This window comes from Phyllostomus hastatus, unplaced genomic scaffold (genome assembly GCF_019186645.2).
Source record: "Phyllostomus hastatus isolate PE091 unplaced genomic scaffold, TTU_PhHast_1.1 phas_contig_402, whole genome shotgun sequence".
NCBI classification, from domain to species: Eukaryota; Metazoa; Chordata; class Mammalia; order Chiroptera; family Phyllostomidae; genus Phyllostomus; species Phyllostomus hastatus.
In genome coordinates this window covers 3,174,603-3,195,452 of record NW_025333873.1, presented here as the reverse complement: position 1 = coordinate 3,195,452, position 20,850 = coordinate 3,174,603, and the positions used below count along the sequence as shown (strand labels likewise).

The 20,850-nt window shown below is 51.2% G+C and overlaps 1 protein-coding gene across 1 annotated transcript; it reads left to right on the top strand.

Moving 5' to 3' along the window:
• The first annotated feature begins 757 nt into the window (after positions 1-757).
• On the top strand, positions 758-20,666 carry TRIM54 (tripartite motif containing 54). The gene is made up of 9 exons (XM_045844555.1): positions 758-1,276; positions 15,301-15,473; positions 15,980-16,151; positions 18,422-18,517; positions 19,213-19,446; positions 19,716-19,738; positions 19,874-19,998; positions 20,146-20,229; positions 20,542-20,666. Exons 1-9 carry the CDS (start codon positions 1,109-1,111, stop codon positions 20,550-20,552), a joined length of 1,086 nt encoding a protein of 361 aa, XP_045700511.1. The 5' UTR covers positions 758-1,108; the 3' UTR covers positions 20,553-20,666.
• Positions 20,667-20,850: the final 184 nt, after the last annotated feature.

Here is a 20,850-nt window from a genome sequence, read left to right as displayed (position 1 = left end):
ATTCCCTTGGTACCCAAAATAGGTCCCTGGCACTGAGGTCCCTTCAGCCCAGCTCAGCTTCTCTCAATTTCCTGACAAATCTGAAGTCCTTGGAGTGGCTTCGGTGATGTGTCCGTGGGCCAGAATTGCACACGTTCCTGCGCACAGGCTCCCGAGGTGGTTCTAGGCCCTGGCACAACGGTCAGCTCTAGCCTCCCGGGCTTCTTTTCCTAGGGCAACGCAAGAAAGTTCTGGGCAAGAACAGAAGTGGACCCCATGTGTTGGACCAAGCCTCTCGAGTCTCTGGTGCCACTGTTCTGAATCACGGGGTTCAGAGGAAGAGGGCCGAGGTCACTGGCTTAGCCCTGGGGGCAGAGGTTTTCACCGACTGATCGTAGGTCTACTAAGATCTGCCCTCCCACCCTGAGCCGTGTGTGGCCCTCTCACACAGGTCGATTTGGGCTCTGTGTCACCGCCCCTGGAAGGAGGGCCCCAGCCAGAGCCTGGGGCTCGGGCTCACAGGAGCCTTCCGATTGAGAGCGACTCAGAGCAAGTGAGAGCTCAATGCCTTTGCTGGCCCACCTTTCACCACATACAGTGAAGCTCACCCTTGCTCTTGCTCTTGCTCAAGAGAGTCACCCATTCCTGAGTGAGTCAGGGTCATTCATTCGGTGACAGCTGTGGCTCGCCTTACATGAGCTAAATTGGGAGTTGGAATGTCACACAGATGCCCCGTGCTCCCCACCCCCACGTTAAAATTAATCTCCTCCCTGGGGAGTGAGGGACAAACAGTGCTGCCCATAGAGTGAACGAGAGTCCTTTGGGGAACAAAAGGAGAGATTTCCAGGGGCAGAGCTACGCAGGGAGTGAGGGACCGAAAGAGCTGCATGTGTCTGGCTGGGTAGAAAGCAAAGAAGAGAGAGACGAGAAGTGTCTGAAAACAGCTCTCCGAGGACGAGGTGCATTTCAGAGAAAGGCACAGGAGAGATAGCGGAGCTATTTCAAGAGCGAGCAACAAAAGGGAACGTAAGCATCCGCAGGCTGTCTAACGTACACGAGGAAGGGTCCAGAGGCAGTGAGGGAAGGCCAGGGCCAGGGCCAAGGCCGGGTAGGCACCATCACTGAGGGGATGAACTTCGCAGTGGGTTTCAAGCCGCTGCTAGGGGATGCACACAGCATGGACAACCTGGAGAAGCAGCTCATCTGCCCCATCTGCCTGGAGATGTTCTCCAAACCGGTGGTGATCCTGCCCTGCCAGCACAACCTGTGCCGCAAGTGCGCCAATGACGTCTTCCAGGTGGGCCGGGGCGGGGGCAGGGCCCGGTGAAGCAGTGCGGACTTGTGGGAGACCGCTCCTCGCTCCTCGGTCGGAGCTGAGCCCCCAGGCAGTGATGGGCAGAGCGCTCTATGAGATGGGTGGGGGCTGTCCTGGCTGAAGGGCTGAAGAAGAGCCGGGGTCCTAGGAGATGCCAGAGCAAGCATGAGTCAGCAGCTGCTCTGCAGGCTGCCGAGGACAGCCTATGCGTGGACAGCCGCCAGGATGGTGGTATGGACAGAGGAGGGCAGACCCCCGTAGGAAGTGGGAGGGCAGCTAGCCTGCACCAGTCTGCATAACAGGCTGCGCTAGACTCTGTGTCGCAGTCTCGAGTTTCAGATTTTGAGACTGTTATGGAAAATCCGGAGACAATAGCATTGAGATAACAAAGTATTAAACAATAAACCCTGTGAGAAAGGGCCACGGTGACAGTGACACTATCTGTATTTGAGGTGCAGCTCAGCGCATCCATCTTTGGGGGGCATTGTCCCTGATCAAAAGAGTCACACCTGTGCCCCACTCCAGACTGCTCAATGAAGGAACCTCTGGTTAAAAAAGATTAAGGTCACGTAAACAGAAAGAAGGCAGAGAAGACGTTTTCTCAGAAACGCAACCAGTTCGGGTTTACCTGTGGTCACGGGGCCAAACAAGTGCATAGGTATCATTTTAGCCACTGGCTCCAAAAAGAAAAGCAGCATATACCGGAATGGATTTTTTTCCCCCATTTAGCACTTCATTTATTTTTGAGAGAGAGGAGAAAAGAGGGAGAAAGAGGGGGAGAGAAACATCTCTGTGTGAGAAAAACATCAGTTGCCTCTTGCATATCCCCAATTGGGGACCTGGTCCACAACCCAGGCGTGGGCCCTGACTGGGAATCGAACTGGCGACCTTTTGGTTCACAGGTCAGTGCTCAATCCACTGAGCCACACCCCCTAGGACCAGAATGGTTTATAAGTAGGCTATCTTTTTTGCCCTGTGTCACTGGTATCAGCTGTAGTAATCTACAAACGGGACGTTTGATCCCAGTTTGTAGATCAGGGAGAGAGGGGAAAACACACACACACACACACACACACACACACACACACACACACACCTCTTGCTAATGAAGTAAAATCCCTAAACGGACCAGAGCTGGCTGGCTTGTATGCATGGCAGCAACAAGGGACACCACGAACACATTCTCTCCATCTGTATCAGAAATTACAAGGAAGTGTGCTGAACCCAAGTGATTTTTAACTTAACCACGAAAATACTTCCCTTGTCAGTTCCTTGGGGCAGTCGGTTTGGGGGGATGCTCTGGGCTCATTGAGCCTGGTGGCCCCTCAGCTGTGCCCCGGGGCAGACGCTTTTTGCTGTCTGCCATCTTCACAGAGTGCCCGGCAGTCCTGTCCGCCATCTCCCTGTGGAGGTGCGCTCCCATCTCCTATTCCTCTACGGGTCCGTTCGGCCCTGGAGGGTCTCAAAGCAGTGCTTTTCCCGCTCTGGGGGGCTAGACTGACTGTGGTGCCCCTACCCTGGGCATCAAGTCGTGTACGAGAGGCTGTGCCTCGCCCACCACCTTGGGTTTTCCCTTCGTCAAAGTAACTCTCCACATCCTTCAGGCTGGGACGCCTGGGATGCAATGGCAAAAAGTCTTGGCCTTCCCTTCTCATGAATGTGGAGTGAAACAGCCTATCATTAGAGCCTGAAGTATGTGAAAGCAAAGAGAAGTTTTGAAAGTGAAGGTAATGGGTCTGCGAAAAACAGTGGTCAGAATAATGAAAGTGCAAGACACGCAGCGTCACCAGGCAGAGGGACCCAGGGACAGGAGGCCAGAGGGTGTTTAAATGACCTCCCTTGCCCGAGTTAGCCCTCTGCATTCAGGCACACTTGCTTTGGTTCCTCAAAGCTCTGGAATACTGATCTGGGACCCGAGAGACCTGGGGATGCTTCGGACCAAACCCTGTGCAGAATATTGGGGAGACGATGTGATTCCCAGGGCTTCGGGGCAGCTCTGTGGGTCTCTGCAGGTGCAGAGCGCCCCCGGGCCCTCCAAGCAGACACGAGCGAACAGCCTGTTTGCCTGCTGCTTTATTTGGGCTGGCCTGGTGGGAGGCTGACCCAGTTCTCCGGCGGCACTTCTGTCTGTACATTTCGGCAGATCCTCCTCTGAGAGATGAGCATATTTAGTTTTTCACACATTGCCTCCACATTTTGACAACTCTAGGCATAATCAGATTGTCTGTTTTCTAAGTATGGAGACAAGAATAGGACTTTTGATTCCTCTGTCTTTAAGCCACTTAGGAAGTATACTCTTAGAACATTGCCTAGAAAGTTAATAGGACTTACAAAAGTGATACCAGTATGTTACACACACACACACACACACACACACACACACACACACTTTTGTTTCAAACAGGATAGGAGTTTATATCATGAAAAGTGAACCTTCCCTTCAGGTGCTAAATTCCCTTCTGCAGATGGAGGTAGCCATCACCAACTGTCTTGGGTGGCCTTCTAGAAATTCTCCGTGGATAGGTGTGGGCATGTGTGTATACATACACATCTATTTAAACTAGACTCATTATTCCACACCTGCCTTTGTTTACCCACTCTTTCTTGGCAGTTGTTCCGTATCCACACATTCAGGTTTTCAGATTCATGTTTTCCCTTTTAAATGGCTGAATGGTGCCCCACTGTCACGACTGGACCACAGTCTGCTTCGTCGGTCCTCTGACACATCTGGGCGGTGCCCAGCGTGTTGCTGCTCTCAAAACTGCCGTGATGGACAGGAAACAAGAATTGTAGAGCATTGTGATTTTATCACAGCAGGTAAGCTAGAGAGCCGGGGAGCAAAATTGGACAAGTTAAAACATTTCAGTGGAAATGTTTGACAGTCTCAAGGATTTGGGAGGAAATCATCCATAATCCTACCTCTCCCAACGCAATTAATTTACAATGAATTGTCATGTTTGCATATGACTTTCAAGCCCTTGTCCCCATCCATATTTTATTTCTATATGGTCGTTTTTAGAACTGTTCTCTCTCTCTGTCTGAATTTAAATATCATGACGCACCACATTAGCCCCCTCTCCCTCCCCTCTCCCCACACTGCACCCACTCAGCTACCAGGCATTTTGACTAGAAGAAAGCTGTTGGTGTGGGAATCTGTCACAAACATCTCTCTGTGCTTATGCATTTGTAAACTCTAGTCGCTCCTGAAGAGCTTTAAAGCAAGCCTTCTGTGTATTTTTATACATGCCCCCACCTCACTGCGGGCACTTGTTTATGAGCTGCAACCTGCTGTAATTCAGCAGACAGTCAGGCGGCCTTGTCAGACTGCTCAGGCACGGCTTTGCTGGGGATGTCGTTTAGGGAAAGATTGACAGAGATGGAAACACCAAGGAAGGGGCCTCCTTCTCGAGGAAAGCAGTGACCTCCGTGTTGTGCCGTCCCGCCCCGAGCTCCAGGTCTTTATCAGGTGGTAGTTAGGACGTCTTGTCGTGGAGCACAGGCCTGCGGGCAGAAACCCCGCACAGCCTGCCTGCTGGACCACTTCCGCCTGCTATGGCGGCCTGGGGCGCATCTCCTGTGTGAGAAATGGGTTTATTGAAACTTTGTGAATCGCATTCACCTTGAAGCAGGGCTGAAGACCTTCCCAACTTGGAAGAAGAAACTGGATTCTTCCAAGTGGGGGACGGGAACCTAGACTGAGACTTAGCATTCCTGGGATCTCCCCAACCAGTTTCTTCCTTCATTTACCGTGTGATGTAAATCAGGCTATTTCACCTCTTCAGGCCTCTTTACATACGTAAAGAGAGAGAAAAGGATGTTTTATGGAGATCTTTAACGTCCTTGTAATTCTAACAATCTGATTTTACAAGTTCAAGAATTATCGTGGACTTCCAGTTTAAGGCTTTCCACCCCGGTCCTGGCGTCTGCACTTGACTCACTGTTCTGCTTCTCAGCTTCCTTTCAACCAGCCCCTGTCCGCGAACCCCTTGTGCCAGGCTCCTTGCCGGGTTCTGTCAGGCAGAGCTCACCCTCCACTCAAAATCACTCTCCCACCCACTCCTTAGCTTTTGCCAATGCCTGGATGCTTCTGAGGCTCTTCAACTTTTCTCCAGATGTCCCGTCATTTCCCCATGGTTTCTCCAGCACATTCCAAGGCTGGCCCCGAGCACCTGGATGCATGGTCCATTATGCATCATTGGCCAGGCCACCCATTTCGGGGAGAAGGCCTCCAATGCTCTCCACCCCCTTGCATCCTGGGCCAGCATCCCAAATCAGCATCACTCTGAAGAGCCAGGAAAGAGGAAGAACGTTCTGACCTAAGTATAGATTTGATAGAGTAGCTGCTTTCACAGAGCATCTTCCTAGGTGGAGCATTTCTGTGAGATGCTATGACATGTCACGAAGGAAACAGAGCACACCACGGAGCCGAAAAGAGCGGCTGCTCACGGCGTGTGTGCTGCGTAAAAGCCTCGAGCACAGCCTGGAATTAAATTCCATGTATGCGTTTTTCCCATTGTGTCCCTCACAGGAAAGGAAGAACAGTTATTTCAGATCCTGTGGTTCTGTGTGGGCATGTATTTTTAAGATCTAGAGCAGTGCTTTATAATTTACAGAGAATCTTCACATGCATGATTCCTTCCTTCCTTCCTTTTCAGAGAGAAGGGAAGGGACAGAGAGAGGGAGAGAAAGCTTGTGAGCCCCCCCGGGGCTCAGCCTGCAACCCAGGCACACATCCTGACAGGGAGTCGAACCAGCGTCTTTCTGGTTCACAGGCTGGCGCTCAGCCCACTGAGCCACACCAGCCAGGGAGTATGGGCATGATTTCATCTGAGTTAGGTGGAATGGGTGTTATTGCCATTTTATAGGGAGAACACAGGAAACGGTCAAGTCACACAAACAAAGGGACAGAGTGGGGACATAAATCTTGAAGTTCTGTTTCCTGGAGTGATGGAATTTCCTTTACACATCACATCATTGGCACATAACATTTTCCTTTCTAGGGCTGGCTCTCTCGTCTACACGGTCTTATGATGTAAGATGAAAAGAAAGATCCAACACATTTATGTGTGTGACAGAGCCCGCCAGTTACTTCTTAATCTTGAAATGCAATAGGAAGGTAAACAGAAGCAAAGAGAGGGTTCTGCTCACCGGATATTAGCTGAGAGCTCTTTAGCCCAGGGTGAGACCACCAGCTTGGAGACGTATGGAGGAGGTTGCCGTACACACCCCACAGTGTAAAACTCCTGTTTGCGACGAGACCATGTAAAGACATACAGTCAGGACAGGAAGCAATCTCCTTTTGTACCATGGACCCTTTGTCAGTTGGTGAAGCCCATGGACCCTTTCTTTTTTTTTTAATGACATTTTCCTTTTTTTTAAGATTTCATTTATTTATTTTTAGAGAGGGAAGGGAGGGAGAAAGAGAGAGAGAGAGAGAGAGAGAGAGAGAAACATCAATGTGTGGTTGCTGGGGGTCATGGCCTACAACCCAGGCATGTGCCCTGACTGTGAATCGAACCTGCGATGCTTTGGTTCACAGTCCACACTCAATTCACTGAGCTACGCCAGCCAGGTATCCATGGACCCTTTCTAAGGACAGTGTGTGTGTGTGTGTGTGGTGTGTCTGCTTGTTTGCTTGGTTATTATTCTGAGAGTACAGTTGTTCAAGCTGGGGGCAGCGAAATGTGGGAGGGCCTGGGATAGAAGGAGCCGCAGGACAGAGACTAGGCGGGCTGCTTTGGTCCCCAAGGAAAGAACGTAGCTGGAGAGAAGTGGGCCGAGGCGCAGCTGCAGCCAGCTCAGGCAGAGTCAGAGGAACGGGAACCTTGGAGACAGGGTCGGGGGGTTAGCCCTGGACAAGCTGCCGCTGCCCACTGCTCCCCTGGTTGTGAGTCTCATGGGGTCCCTTAGGGTTTAGGAGATGTGTGCCTGTGGGGGAAGACGAGAGGCAAAAAGGTTGAAAATCGCTGGTCTATACAGAGATGTTTGGGAAATAGAGATGAAAACAAAGATGTTTAAAAAAAAACCCACTCCTGTAAACCTCCTAGCACATTTCCCCACTGTCTGTATAGATTGGTACCCTGCTTTTTTCATCTAAAATCATGACATGAGTACCTCCCCGTGTTATTAAGAACTCCCTTAAAAATGGTGCATAATTCCATTAATAACTCATTTCATCTTTCCTCTACTGTGAAATAACCAGTATGCTTATTCTTAAAAAGCAATTGTAGTGTTTATTCCGATTACAAAAATAATGCAGATATACTATATAAAAGTCAAGCCTCGTAGATAACACTCATTGTGAGATGTATCATTCCATGGAAACGCACAAGGGCTGCTCCAGGGACGGGGTTTCAAGGACTGCTTGCATCAGACAGGAAGAGGGCGCTCCGGGGACAGCTAGGGGGAGGCACCAGCAATCGGGGGACTGGATCCAAGTCCAAGGGAGAGGGAGGTGGAGTCTAGATGGTGTGAGAGGAGAAGGTTCATGTAAAAACCGCCAACCCCCTTCCCCCATCTCACAGGCAAAAGCAGACACGTCCTGGTGTCTGATGTTCTCGCCATAATTCCGTCCATTAAGGCTCACTGCTCCGAGAGCCTCAGCCCTTGAAAGCACCCAGTGCTACTAAAGGCAAATCCCTCTTTTTAGATCTGAGGACATTGAGCCTGTGAGAAATGACCTTTGCAAGGTCACATACAGCAAATCCAAAGCCAGATCTTCAGATCAGGGCTCCTCTCCCTACCACACACTGCCTGGAAGGCCCTCTGTGCAATACAAGGGGGTTACCACAAAGGGGTAACAGTTCATCCACATGTCCAGTGCAGATGACTTCCCCCTTGACATTTGCTGGGACACAAGGCAGATATATTTTGATGAGGGGCGGGAGTCAGAAGAGGGTTAGCACAAACTCACCTAGCCTCTCTCTCACTTCCCCTTCCTGGTTTTTGCCGTGGCTGTTACCACCTGTCCTGTGTATTTACTATTTCTGTTTACAAGGACTCGATTTTAAGGCTTAAATAATTATTGTCATTCTAAATGAGAAAATCCATGAAAATCACCAGCTTTACAGGCTGGCTGTTTTTTTCTAATGTGCATTAAAATAAAGACATAATACATCTAAATGTCCATCCTCACTCCACCTAGAATCTTGCCATCACTGTGTGGATCACATTTCGGGAATCACTGATTCAGCACACAGGTCGCACGGCGAGGGCGCCCAAGCACCATGAGTGCTGTGCCACGAGCTAGAAGGCCCTGGAAAACCCCAAAGATAAACTTTACTACCTTATTACTAGTCAAATTTAGCCGTAGCATCAAGGGCTCATCTCTACATTGGCCAGAGACTAGCGGAAATCCGGCAGGAGGGCCTGAGCTCTGGGGAAGGGGAGAGAAGGTTCCGTGGGACCACAGGGGAACGGGGAAGCGGGCTTGGCTGTGGGGTCAGCGCCAGCTCCCAGCCACACTGTGAAGAAGGCGCAGGTACAAGCCTCCCCACCACCTGCCCTGCGTATGCTCAAGCTCCCAAGAAAGGTGCTGTCGGAACAAAGGACTTAGAGCGAACTGCCTCAGAATGGACGGCCTCCTGAACCCCGGTCCCGCCCAGGGCAGCGATTAGCCGGCTGGATGAGCTGCTGAAGGGGTTTCTTTGGAGCCGGGGAAGCGGCGAAGAGGCAGCGCGCTGCCCAAGTGCCCCTCGGGCTAGTCCCTGAAGGCCGTCCTGACTGGGAGGGGCCTGAAGTAGGGCCCTCGGTCAAGACATCCCAAGTCCTGATGACTCTTTTTTTCTTACCTTCTTTTTTAATACTGTGCCAAGGTACGCAAGATATACATTTACCATCTGAACCACCTTTACATGTGTCCTCAGTGGCATTAAGGATACTCACGGTGCTGTGCAACCATCACCGCTGTCCGTCTCCAGAAGGTCATCATCTTCCCAAACTGAAACTCGGCTCCCATTAAAGAATAACTCTCCATCCGTCCTCCCCACAGCCCCCCCCCCCGGCAAGAACCTGTGAATCTGCCTATTCCGGACACCCCACACAGAGGGGGCACACAACGTTTGTGCCTTTGTGTCAGACAGTTCACTTGGCGGAGGGTGTCCTCCAGGGCGGCCCCGTTGTAGCAGGGAGTCCTGGTCACTTTAATCTCGGTTATTTTCTGCACTCCACGTGACTCGTCTCGGTGTCATGGACCCCACTTCCTTCCGTGTCAAATGCGCATTTTGCGTGTCTATGTTGATAATCCTGGGTTGGCCAAAAAGTTCATTTAGTCTTTTTTCCTGTGACGGCTCCAGTTGTGTGTCATTGTCTTTAACTTCATTCAAAACAATTTCGTTAGACCATATTATGGCAGCTGTCATATCAGTGTGCATTTTTTAAAAAAACTTAGCCCTGGCTGGCGTAGCTCAGTGGATTGAGCGCGGGCTGCGAACCAAAGTGTTGCAGGTTCGATTCCCAGTCAGGGCACATACCTGGGTTGCAGGCCATGATCCCCAGCGACTGCACATTGATGTCTCTCTCTCTCTCTTTCTCCCTCCCTTCCCTCTCTAAAAATAAATAAATAAAATCTTTAAAAAAACTTAACAAAATTGGTGGATTTTTGTGTAGCCATTGTACTATTGAAGATGGAAGAAAATAGCAACACTTTTGGCATATTATGCTTTATTTCAAGAAAGGTAAGAATGCAACTGAAATGCAGAAAAAGACTTGTGCAGTGTACAGAGAAGGTGCTGTGACTGATGGAACGTGTCAAGAGTGGGTTGCAAAGTTTCTTGATATTATTGATATTTTGGCCAAAGAATTCTTTGCTGTGGGGCTATCCTATGCATTGGAAGAGGTTTAGCAGTGCCCCTGGCCTCTGCCCACTGGAAGTGTCAATAACGGGAGATAGCCGACATACTCAACATATCCAACTCAATAAAGTTATTAGTGAAAAATGAAGTATGTATCTTTTATTTTATGGAAAAACTAAATGGAATTTTCGGGTCAACCCAATATATTTTACTGGATTTCTTTCTTTAATTCTGCCAGCTCACCTTTCTTCTCCAGGTTTAATCGCATTCTCCCTCTTTAATCAGAGAGACTGCTTTCTTTATTTCCTTAAAAACGTTATGTTGAAATTGTACCACTTCTTGGAGCAATTCTTCTTCTAAAGTGTATTCTTCACCTGTCCTTTGCTCGTCATGCTTCCTCTCCCCTGTCCCTCCAGTATTACCTCGGTGTGCGTCTCCTGTCAGTCGCCTCTGCTCGTCACTCCTCTTTGAATGGGGCAGTTCCATGCGGTGCTGACAGTGAATTCTTTCCTTAACCTTCTATTCACCTTGGCTTTCTTCCACTGTCCTCTTCAACGGAAACTGGCAGCGAGGTGTTATCACTGGTTTGCGATCTCTGTTCAATTCCTTGGCCTTTTTGGTGAACAGAGGGCTGTGACTGGGATTAGGAGACAGTCGAGTGTCTGAGTTTGGCTGTGCTGCATCAGAATATCTTTCACACAGAATCTGATGAGTTATCCTCCCTGGGGAGCATGCGTAGGTCCATCAGAGGAGGCGTCCCCGAGGTCTGAGCTGTTCTCTGTCTTTTCCCCAGACAAGCAGATCGTTCTGGTTGCAGGCTGGGCCCTTATCGTGCTCCTGGCACAAGGGGTTCCCATTTGATGGGCCGTCTTTTGCTTATCTCTGCTCAGATAACTTCCGTCCGCAGCTGAGTTTTTGGCTGCTATTTCTGGCCTTCGTGAAAGGTTGATGTCTGGCCTTTCACGGTTTTTTACTAAAATCTGTTTCACCTGAAACTCAGAGAGGCCGATGTTGGAACTGATAACGTAGTATATTGATAACTGGACGGACTCTGGAGCCAGGGTGCCTGAGTTCAAATATTGGCTCCGCCGCCGATGAGCCAATGACCATGTGCAATTTATTTAACTTGTCTGGGCTACCGTTTCCTATCTCTGAAATGAAGCTAGTAGTGGTACCTCCTTCACAGGGATGATATGAGAATTAAATGAGTTAATACAAATGAAAGGCCTTAGAGCAGAGCCTGGTGTGAAGTAAGTGCTCAGCAGACAGGTGTGAGCGCTATCGTCCTGCTTCTCGTCGTCTAAGTCGGGGGAGATCATCTAACGTTGATCTCCGCCGCCATCTGCACAAGAAAGCCTTGAGGATTAAATTCAGTGTTGTCTGGAAAGCCCAGAGCACAGTGCTTGATGCCTAATAGGCCCTCAAAACACGTGTGAATTGTTACATAATGAGTTTGGAGGAAGGGTGCGGTGAGGGAGAGGGGTGGAGCAAAGAGGGTACCTGTGAGTTGGGCCAAGGCTTTAGAATAAGCCGCCTCCACCTTTTCTTTTGCTATTCAGATGTTTACTGAGCATCTTTTTTAAACAAGATTTTATTTGTTTATTTTTAGAGAGAGGAGAAGGGAGGGAGAAAGAGAGGAAGAGAAACATCGACATGAGAGAGAAACTTGAATTGGTTGCCTCTCGTACACATTCTGACCCAGGATCCAACTGACAACCCAGGCATGTGCCCTGACCGGGATCGAACTGGTGACCTCTTGCTTTGTGGGACGATGATGCCCAACCAAGTGAGCCACACCGGTCGGGGCCTGAACATCTTCAGAGGGTTCCCACCAGCTAATCAAAGTATCGACATAAGAAGTGTCCAAATCCGTAGAGAGTTTTTATGAGTTTATTTAAGCCAAACTGAGGACATATGGCAGGGATCAAGATCTCAAATGCTCCAGAGGATAACGTTTTTGGAGCTTCATTTGAGATTAAGGAGGTTAACACAAGGAAGATCACCTGGAGGTGGGAAAAGCAAGCTGGGCTTTGGATTGTTGGATAGGTAACAGGTTATGTGCTCTCTCTCTCCAGGGTGGTTACAGCTTGAAAGGTATCTGACCTAGATGCACAGAAACAGAGGAAGGGCTTGCTCAGGGCAAAGATAACCCTTTATTAGAAAGTCACATGCCGGGGCCGGGGCTCCCCACCATGACCTGCCCAGTTAGGACCTGATGAGCAGATCAGCCTGTGAGGTTCCTTTCCATAGAGTCCCCTTTCTCCTCCATGAGAGAGAGCAGCCCTGCAGGAGCCTGCAGGCTTGGTTTCCCAACCCCTCCTTGCTCACTCGGAGTCTAAATATTAGAAGGTAACCGTGTGAAATTATTTTAAAAAATCTGCCCTGGCTGGCGTAGCTCAGTGGATTGAGCGCAGGCTTTGAACCAAGGCATCGCAGGTTCGATTCCCAGTCAGGGCACATGCCTGTGTTTCGGGCCAGGTCCCCAGTGGGGGCCACGTGAGAGGCAACCACACATTGATGTTTCTCTCTCTCTTTCTCACTCCCTTCACCTCTCTAGAAATAAATAAATAAAATCTTTTTAAAAATCCCAGTGATCTTACACTTGAACACATCCCTAAATTAAGCTAAACTAAACTGTATTTATATATAATCTAGTGACTGAGAAAGACAAATACAGAAACATAGCCTTGGATCATCTTAAACTAATTTGTTCCAACTTTATGATGCGCTAAAGCATTAGCTTCCTGTAATTCTCAAGAAATGCCCTGAAATGTGATATCTGTGACATGCCAGTCACCCTCCCCAAATAGACTGCCCACTTCACAATAGGGCCACATATCCTGCTGTGCCTGCTTCTCTTGCTACCAAAGGATCAGCCAAGACTAGGGCTTGGGTGCCCTCTAGGTGTTAAAGGGTGCTACTGCACCCACATACTGGACCTGGCTGTTGTGTAAGGATTTGGAGAACCTGATGAAATCCAATCGCAGGAAATACATCTAAATATACAAAGTCCCAGGTGACTCCTCTCTCTATTACTTCTAGGAGCGTGTGGTCTTCTGACCACTTAGGATCAGGTTCTGCTGTAAGTGACAGAAAACCCCAAATCAGCCCTGGCTGGTGTTGCTCAGTGGATGGAGCGCTGACCTGCAAACCAAAGGTCGTCAGTCCAATTCCTGATCAGGGCACATACCTGGGTTGCAGGCCAGGTCCCCGACCGGGGGCATGCGAGATGCAACCAATTGATGTTTCTCTCGCATATCAATGTTTCTCTCCCTCTCTTTCTCTCTCCCCTCCTCTCTAAAAATAAATAAAATCTTAAAGAAAAAAAAAAGAAAATCCCAAATTGCAATAGTTTCAAGAAGGTAAAGTTTTGCTTCTTCTCTCAAGTGCAAACATGGGTAGGCAGTCCAGGACTGCCCCATCAGAGGCTCACCCCTTTTGTCCTGCTGCCATTCTCAGCATGGGGCTACCTCCTGGCTCCAGGCCTCTGCTTCGGCGTGAGCCATTCTAACCTCATTTCAGTCAGCAGGAAGAAGCAGGGCATGTCCCGCCCATCAAAGATCCAGTAAGTCTTCACTGAACATCGTCGGTAGGTCCAAAGACTTCAAATGAAATGACGTACACCAAAACCAGTTCCACCACAGGCTAGTTGATATGAGCAAGAGTTAAGCTCCTGTGACATCTCATCAGTCTTATTTTGAGGACCTGTACCCTTCCTAGAAATGGCACAAAATATGTCTACCCATCGATATATCCCACTGGCCAGAGCACAGTCCCTTGGCCACGCCCAGCTGGCAGGGAGGCTTGGACACAAGTTCTTTAGCCCGTGTGTCTTGCTGCAACCTCAGGGGCTCTGTCATTTAAGAAGAAGAGGAGGAGGTCAACACTGGGGAGCAACCAGCAGTCTCGACCAGTGTTTCATCTACGCCACTCCCCACAGATTGGCTCGCTTCTCTTCTCGGCAGACCAGCCTGCTCTGCTCCTAGCTCCTGAACCCTCACGCCTTCCAGTTCTACTTGTACAAGACTTTGGACGGCCACACCGTCAACTCTTAGCCCCACACCACAGGTCCTTTCAGTTATGAAGCTGCACAGGGTCCAGCCAGCTCAGGTTCTGTGTCTCCACTCCCAGTGCCCAGAGAGACAGACTGATCTGTCCTGCTTGGGCCAGGTGATCACCTCCCCGTCTCTGAGCCCGCTGTCTGTGGCCTGGGGCATAGAGGGCGGGCCACTTTGGGATGGGATGGAGCAAGTTCTCTATGAGGTACAGGGGAAGGAAGTGACGAGCATCTCGGATAAGTCCTCCTTCCGAGCTTACCCCGGTCATCACAGTCGGCCTTCTGAAGGGGACTGTCGGTTTGCCTGTCCTTAGGACGGGGGTGCAGTTGTACGCATCTCATCCTCGGTCCTTGGTTTTATAGCGGTTGACTGCTTGCCCAAGTGCGCACAGTAGAAGCATGTCAGACGCAGCAAAAGAACCCAGGACCCCTGATTCCCAGTCTCTGGAGCGATTTCCCAGAATGGGGCTTGTTGGCCCCGTTGCTCAGCACTTGTCTCTGCTTTTGCCCCTGCCCAGAGCTGCAGAATGTCCCCCTCAAATGTGGTCCATGACAACCCCAGGCTGGATGGAGGACACTGGCCGCATCACTTAGAGCTTTTCTGCCAAGGTCAATGGCACCTCACAACTCCAAGCTGGGCCCCTTTGGGGAGATCCCATTCTGACTAGGCCTTGACCGAAGCCAGTCTCTTGATGCAGGGACACTCAAGGTGGTGGGCTGAGTAATAAGATAAAAGTGGACCCTGACCGGTGTGGCCCGGTAGGTTGGGCATCATCGTCCCACAAAGCAAAAGGTTGCTGGTTCTATTCTCGGTCAGGGTACATGCCTGGGTTACAGATTCAGTCCCCATTCAGGATGTGTTCGAGAGGCAACGAATTGATGTTTCTCTCTCGCATTGAAGTTTCTCTCCCCTTCTTTCTCCCTCTCTCCCTCCCCCCTCTCTAAAACTAACTAAATAAAATCTTTTAAAAAATAAGATAGTGGTGGGAGACAGGACCTCCATGGCCACCCACCCTGAGCTGCTCTCAGAGGAAGGTCCAACCAGAGAAAAGCGCTGATGCCACTCTCATCACTCTCCTGCTCCTCACCCCCGGTACCTCCCCCTGCCTCCCAGTTCCTTTGCGGGGCCCCTTCTCTCATGCTGCCTGTCCCCACAGGCCTCGAACCCTCTATGGCAGTCCCGGGGCTCCACCACTGTGTCTTCGGGAGGCCGTTTCCGCTGCCCGTCTTGCAGGCATGAGGTTGTCCTGGACCGACATGGTGTCTACGGCCTGCAGCGAAACCTGCTAGTGGAGAACATTATCGACATTTACAAGCAGGAGTCTTCCCGGTAAGCGGTCAGGGCCTCCTGGCTCTCTTAAGGGTGGGACCTGGGGCACAGCCCGGGAACCTATCAGGGCTGAAGGGAGTGTGCCAAACCACCCTGCCCCTTCCCTGTGGAGATGAGAGGAGTAGACCGGAGAAGGGGAGGGACTTGCCCCAGGTCGCTCAGCTCAGGTGGTCTGATTCCTGGCCACGGCTTTGCCTTCACTCTCTCCACCTGGGGAAGGGCTGGAAGTCCACCAGCAAGGTCCTTGCCAGCCCTTCATTACTTCCTGCCCTGTGAGACTTCTCTGCCTCCTGGAATAGAGACTATTTTTGGAACGAAGACTCCTCTGCCTCTCAGCTCTTTCTGTTCCTTAAATGAAGAGACTGTGGAAGTCACTTACCTGCACAGCCACAGCACAGCTGCAGGGGCGGAAGAGGTGGTGGTGGTTGGCCTTGCACTCTCTCGGGCCTCACCTCCCACCCTGGCCTGGCCCCTGACCCTCCTGCCACCTGCCCACGCCCCTCCAGGCCACTGCACTCCAAGGCTGAGCAGCACCTCATGTGTGAGGAGCATGAAGAGGAGAAGATCAATATCTACTGCCTGAGCTGTGAAGTGCCCACCTGCTCTCTCTGCAAGGTCTTTGGCGCCCACAAGGACTGTGAGGTGGCCCCACTGCCCACCATTTACAAACGCCAGAAGGTACCAAGCAGCAGAGGGAACCGGTGTGTGGGGGTGGGGGCATAAGACAGGGTCTCTAACTTCAGCCCCTTACTCCACTTGGTTTTAAAGGCAGGCAGACCAGGGCTAAAGTCCCAGCTCTATGGGTGACCTGGGGTAAGCCACTTGACCTCTCTGGCCATCCCTTTCCTCTCTTGTAAACTGGGGATAAAAATGCCTCGTTACTGGGGATACTTCCGCAAGTTGTTTTAGGATAAAGTAAGACAATGGATGAGAGCAGGGACTTCATATGGTGGACTAGGTGTTCTCAAGGCTCTCTGTCCATTGTACAGCTACATTCTACATGAAATATAATTTAAACATGATATTGGTCAGCACAGAGGAAGCAAAGGAAACCTCCCAGTGGGGGTGAAGGTGGAGAGAGGAGGCAGGGCGTGAACTGAGAACAGAATATGAATGGTGAGCACAGAGGGCAAATGCTGGCAGGATTACTGAGCTAGAAAGGTGAGACTATGCCTTCAAACCCCTAAAAGGTGGGGGGCCTGCAATGAAGACCCCCAAGAATAACAGGTTCAAATGGCATTGCAGGAACTAAAGCGATCAGTTTTGCTGCCTGGCTTTTGGCAAAGGCAAATGTAAACTCTGGAAAAGGAAAACAAAACAAAACAAAACAAAACACCCAAACCTTAAATACTTGGGTTTTCCTTAGATTAAGAATAAGAGATTATCTCACAAATGAAGATCCGCAGAGAAATGTACCCCATTACTGAAGTCAGAAGAAACAAAAATTACAGGTTTAGACTTCCAAGAAATTCAGATATTGGAATGATTAAAGAATAGAAAGTCACTGTGTATAAAATGCTCTAAAATATGGGATTAATAAAATAAACAATACTAGACTATCAAAATGCAGATTTGACAAAGACTCAAATAGAACTTTTAGAAAAGGCAGTGCAATTGTTGAAATAAAACATTCAAAGGATAAATTAAATGAGAGGTTTCTCAGAAGAGGGAATTAGTGAACAGGGAGAATGGACTGGGGAAAAAAAAATATCCTAGAAAGCAGCCCTAGAAGATGAGAAGTTCTAACAGATCTAATCAGAGCCACACAGAAAAAATAAGGAGAGTGTGGGGGGGGGCTTTGCCCACAGAGCCCCCCATCCACCACGGATGAGAATAAGTCTACCAAGACATGACCTGCTTGGGGAGGAAAGATGGCCGATCTCTCAGAGGAGGAGGGCCAGGAGCCTGTTCCTCAATGGGCTTTTATAGGGTTCAGTTTGCACAGGAATACAGGTAAAGCTCATCAGTCAGTGTCAGGCAGTAAGGATCAAACAATAGATAACATATAGAGAACTACGAGGGCTTATTCTGAGTCAGGGTCAGTTAGCTAAGGAGCTATAAGACTTTGGGAAACAAACTCATTTCCTGCTTGGACCCTTACCAGAAAATTGAGGGCATTCTTAGCAAAGCAGGTTTCACAGGATTTTATGCATTCTTTCTTAGGCCTGATCACCCCGAGGGACTCCCCCTTTCCAACACAGGGCTACACCACCCTCTGTCATTGTTTTAGGCTTAAGTCAGGCAGGGGAAGTAAGGCAGTCAAGAGATCAGGAGACTTCTTGCTGAAAGAATGAGGACTCAGGCTGTGTCAAAGTCGAGGGGCGAGGGCCCATCACCCCCTTTTTCCATAGCCCCCAAGTCCTTTCCTTGGGGCCCCTTCGTGACCGTGCCTGTCTTAGGTAGTTCCTCCCTTGAGGAATCTTACCCATCATTGGCTAACCGACCAGGCTCGGGGCCAGCCAGGGTGAAGTAAAGGGGCAGCACCCCTGCCAGGGAGATGAGCTTTGTCTCCTTAGTGGCTTATGGTCCCAAGGTCTCTCACTCAGCCTTAGCCATGGGGGGGTGGGGGGTCACAACTTCTGAAACCAGGCAGGGCTGTTCCCAACAAGAGTGGAAAAGAGGCAACGCTATCCTACCAGACAGCCATGAAGAATTTTTCCAGAATTGCTGGAAGGCACAAATCTGCAGATAAAGCATCCAGCCTAGTGCCTGGCACTTGGTGGATATTTGGTGAATGTCTCTTCTGGTGGTAGAGGGCGTCCTTGCGTGACCTTCCAGAACTCGCAGAATGTACTTCCACACTTCTTGGATGGTCCCACGCCCGCTAGATCTGTGGTGGTGCCCTGGTGATGGAGTGGAGGGGGCCTCGGCAGCCCTGGCTGCAGTGGGAGGGGTGCAACCCTAGTCCAGGTGCCCCAGCCCTGAGTGCAGGCCTGTGTGTGTGGCAGAGTGAGCTCAGTGACGGCATCGCGATGCTGGTGGCGGGCAATGACCGTGTGCAAGCCGTGATCACGCAGATGGAGGAGGTGTGCCAGACCATCGAGGTGAGCCTGGGGTGAGAGGGAGGGAAACTTCCAGGCTCTCAGGGGTGGGTCGCAAGTAGTGGGATGGGCTCAGCCAAGCGGCTAGATTTGAGTCTCAGCTCTGCCCCTCACTAGCTCTGTGGCTTTGGCCCAGTTACCTAACTTCTCTGTGCTTTGGTTGTGTTTTTAACTACATAAAATAGTGATAAAGGAGAAAGCTCTCGTGTCTACCTCACTGAATCTTTCTGAGAACTAAATGCGATGACTTAGTTCTACATAAGCAAGTAAATGCCAGGCCCAGAGACACAGATGACACTCATGAGGCTGCTTTAAAATGTTGTTGTTATTTGCTGAGAATAGATCTTAAAGTTCTCATCACATGAAAAAAGAAATGGTAACTATGTGTGGGGACAATGTTAACTAGACATATGTGGTGATCGTTTCACAGAATATACAAATATTGAATCATTACATTGTACACCTGAAACTTGTATGATGCTGTATGTCCGTGGCATCTTTAAAAGCATTGTGTTCCTGTTATTTCCGAGACGATCTGGGACTCGGCAGCCTTGGCTGGAGTTCTGGCTCTGCCCTTCATTTGTGGTGTAGCTGACAGGTCACTTCTTGGCTCTCTGTGACTCGAGCGAAGTGGGAGTGGGACAAGCGGCCGGTGCTCTCCGGCCTGTGAGGTCTCGTCATCACTCCCCATCTTTCAGGACAACAGCCGGAGGCAGAAGCAGCTGCTAAACCAGAGGTTCGAGACCCTGTGCGCAGTGCTGGAGGAGCGGAAGGGTGAGCTGCTGCAGGCGCTGGCGCGGGAGCAGGAGCAGAAGCTGCAGCGCGTCCGGGGCCTCATCCGCCAGTACGGAGACCACCTGGAAAGTTCCTCTAAGCTCGTGGAGTCTGCCATCCAGTCCATGGAGGAGCCGCAGATGGCGCTGTATCTGCAGGTGAGCCCTGGGAGGTGGGTGGCAGGCTGCGTAGTGGCCAGATTGGGGGCCTTGGCACCTGGAGACCTGGGCACAAGTCTAACCTCTGGCACCTACTTGCCCCATGGCCTTGGGCAAGTCACCCCCTCCGAGTCCATTTTCTCCTTAAGAATTGGGATACGCCTCCCCCCAGCCCCAGCCTACCCCGCAGGACTGTGGTGGGCGTCGGAAATGGAACGTAGCCAGAGGCTGGCACAATGCTTACTCTCGCCCTCCTTTCTTCCCTACAGCAGGCCAAGGAGCTGATCAATAAGTGAGTAGGCGGGCAGGGAGGGAGAGGAAGGGGCTGTGCAGCTTCGCCTGGCGGGGGGCGGGGCACGCCGGAGGGAGTGGGGGAGGGGTGCTAGGTGCCAGGCCATTTCCAGATGAGCCACCGCTGCCGCTGCAGGGTCGGGGCGATGTCAAAGGTCGAGCTGGCAGGACGGCCGGAGCCCGGCTATGAGAGCATGGAGCAATTCACCGTGAGCGTGGAGCACGTGGCGGAAATGCTGAGGACCATCGACTTCCAGCCGGGTGAGGGAGCCAGGGAGGGGCCGCGGGCCGCTGGGACTGGGGGTCCAGACCCTCTGGAGTGGGGGACGGGGAGGAGGGAGGGGCAGGGGGGACTTGGTGGTCAGAGAGGCAGGGGCACCACCTCACGGGGGTCTTCCTTCGGCCCAGGCGCTTCCGGGGAGGAGGACGATGACGAGGTGGTGTTTGATGGAGAAGAGGGCAGCGCGGGGCCGGAGGAAGAGCGGCTGGAGGGTGAGTGTGGCCCCAGGGGCATAGCTGGCCTGGCCGATGCGTCTCCGTCCCTTCCTCTGGCCATTGCCTTCCCTGCCCGACCAGGGCTCGCCTGTAGCCTCTGCTCCTTTTAAGTGCCTCCCAGCCCTCAGCAGGAGGGCGCGCGACCCTAGCTAGCGCAGGTGCAAAAGGACACTTTCCTTCCCCACCAGCCATTCCTCTGGTGCCTTTGGAGACCAGGGTGGGTGGGAAGTAGAGGTGACACCCACGTGGCTGGGGAAAGGAGTTGCCTTGTTCCTTTGGACCCATTGCAGCTTTCCTTCCTGGCGACAGGCCTGCACTGACCCTCCCCCTGCGGGGGGACCCGCGCTCCGGTCCTGGAGGATCTGCGCAGAGACCACCGCGCCCCCCGCCCCAGTTCAGCGGGGAAAGCTCAATAAAGGGTTGACGCACCCCAACCCGCGGCGTGTTTCACTGCTGCCTCTCTCAGCCTCGGCGTCAGAGGCGACCCGTCACCATCCCTCCGTTCTCTGGGTCTGGGGCCAGTTGGGGGGGGCGCGGGGGCGGAAGTGGAATGAACCCCTGTCGGCATCTCCTTACTGTCAGGCACCCATTCCGAGCCCAGCGCCAAGGGCGAAGAGT